The following is a 2,005-nucleotide window of genomic DNA, read 5'->3' as shown; positions in this document are numbered from 1 at the left end:
ACTGAGCTAACCGGGCGCCCGAGATGTTTATTTAAGGATCATTCTGTGTCTTCGTAAAATGTTTGAAGGATGTCAGTCAGTTGTAAACCCGAATATCAGCGTTGTTTCTTCTTTAACAAGAGTTCAGAGAACGACTGCGACGAGGCCGGGGGAAGTCTGGCTCAGAGACAGAGGATCATTTTCTTAGAAAACAACCTTGAGCAGCTCAGCAAGGTCCACAAACAGGTCAGTCCACCATAGATACTGATGCTCACCTGTTAATCTATATCTTCTCTTAACATAACATTATCATGCTAACAGACTGAAACCTCAGTGAATTGAACCCTTTGTGTTTTCCAGCTGGTGCGGGACAATGCTGACCTTCGCTGTGAGCTGCCAAAGCTGGAGAAGCGTCTGCGGGCCACAGCAGAGCGAGTGAAGGCTCTGGAAGCCGCTCTGAGAGATGCCAAGGAGTCGGCCGTGAGGGACCGCAAACGCTACCAACAGGAAGTGGACCGAATCAAAGAGGCTGTCCGGTCCAAGAACGTCTCCAGGAGAGGACACTTTGCTCAGATAGGTGAGAAAATGTTGGTTACAGTACACAATGATGAACGTCCTCTGAGGAGCTGGGATGAAATCAGTGTAAGGTTTTGTCCTGATGGTGGTGCTGGAGGAAGTTCAGGAGGTCCAGATGAGTTGTTCTGATCCTTTGAGGATCTGATGTGTCGGACTGGCTCAACTACTGACTCATCTGTCATCTATATCTGTGTAGCCAAACCAATCAGAGCAGGACATCAGCATCATCAGCACCCGTCCCCCTCTGCATCCATCAGGCCAACCGTCCGAGGAGGAGGCGCAACGTCCAGTCCACGTCATCACTCCTCCCGGCAGCAACCACAGCAACCACAACCCCATCAGAGCCACAGCAAGTAAGGTACAGGTGAGTCATAACAACAACAACAACAACAACATGGGAACATCATCAACCACAGCAGAGAGCAGATGTTTTGGCTCCATCCTGAAGGTTTGGGAATGATGTTTTCTGATGTCAGTGTATGTTTATTGATACATACACTTATTTATATGTAGTCCATATAAATAAAGGTTGATTACTTCCTGTCTTTACAGGCAGCACATGACTCCGGATCAGTTTCCTTTTCTGTGGATTTGGGGATTTTGGAACTCCAATGCTCTCACCACTCTGCCTTTACTGGAACCGTTTCTACTACTTTCCACCTTAACAGCCATTCCACCTTAACAGCCAACAAGTGCTTTCTTTCCTTCTCTGATTCTGTTCAACTGTCTGACCAGATACATTCAGTCAGAGTTTAATGTGTTAAAAAATGACTTAAATAAGAAGTTTAATAAGTTAACTCAGGGTTTTTATCTGAAGTTAACAGAGGCCTGTACTACGTGGTAACCCCAACACCCGCTGTGAGCACATTCACGTAAAAGAATCTGACCATACACAAACATGGAGAAGTCAGAGTGAAGAAAAAACTTTAATTAAAATAATCAAGACTAAGGGCCTGTGTTTGTGTCTTGACATTATTTTACATGAGGGCAACCTCAGTGACTCTTCGAGTGGCTGCCAAAGAATGTTTTTTTAGAAAAAATGACACAATAATAAATTAACTCTTTAAAACTGCAATTAGAACCACGTTTTACATGCAATATGTAATTTCTGCCACTAGGGGGTCTCTCACATCCAAACAATAACAAAAGATGAAATTGGTGATGTGGTGAAGCAGCGTGGCATCATGGGAGTTGTTGTCTTGTTCTTCTACAACCATTTTGGTGTCATTGCAGGGGTCAGCTTCTCCCGGGTTAGGGATTCCTTCAGTGTTCATGGTTCAGGTGAGGTTTCTTACCGGTGAGCCAATTATCCACAGAGGTTCTCTCCTCTCCAAAACAAACAGGGACCTGGCTGATTAAAACCACTAAACACACTGAATAAAGCAGTTCCACCTGTAAAACAGCACTGAATATAAGCAGTTCCACCTTAAAAATCACTGTCTTTTCCCAC

At 44.6% G+C, this 2,005-nt stretch overlaps 1 protein-coding gene across 1 annotated transcript in view; it reads left to right on the top strand.

Annotated features, from left to right (window-relative positions):
- Nucleotides 1-1,696, top strand: part of LOC118339040 (kinesin heavy chain-like) — an 11,104-nt gene extending 9,408 nt beyond the window's left edge. Inside the window, exons 9-12 of the mRNA XM_035676563.1 lie at nucleotides 121-225; nucleotides 340-556; nucleotides 752-919; nucleotides 1,108-1,696. Of these exons, the coding sequence (XP_035532456.1) occupies nucleotides 121-225; nucleotides 340-556; nucleotides 752-912 (483 nt within the window). The 3' untranslated portion in view covers nucleotides 913-919; nucleotides 1,108-1,696. The remainder of the gene's footprint in view (nucleotides 1-120; nucleotides 226-339; nucleotides 557-751; nucleotides 920-1,107) is intronic.
- The last annotated feature ends 309 nt before the right edge of the window (nucleotides 1,697-2,005 follow it).

Source organism: Morone saxatilis, unplaced genomic scaffold (genome assembly GCF_004916995.1).
Source record: "Morone saxatilis isolate NCDOM2014 unplaced genomic scaffold, NCSU_SB_2.0 Contig5, whole genome shotgun sequence".
Taxonomy (NCBI): Eukaryota; Metazoa; Chordata; class Actinopteri; family Moronidae; genus Morone; species Morone saxatilis.
This window is presented reverse-complemented; position numbering and strand designations above follow the sequence as displayed.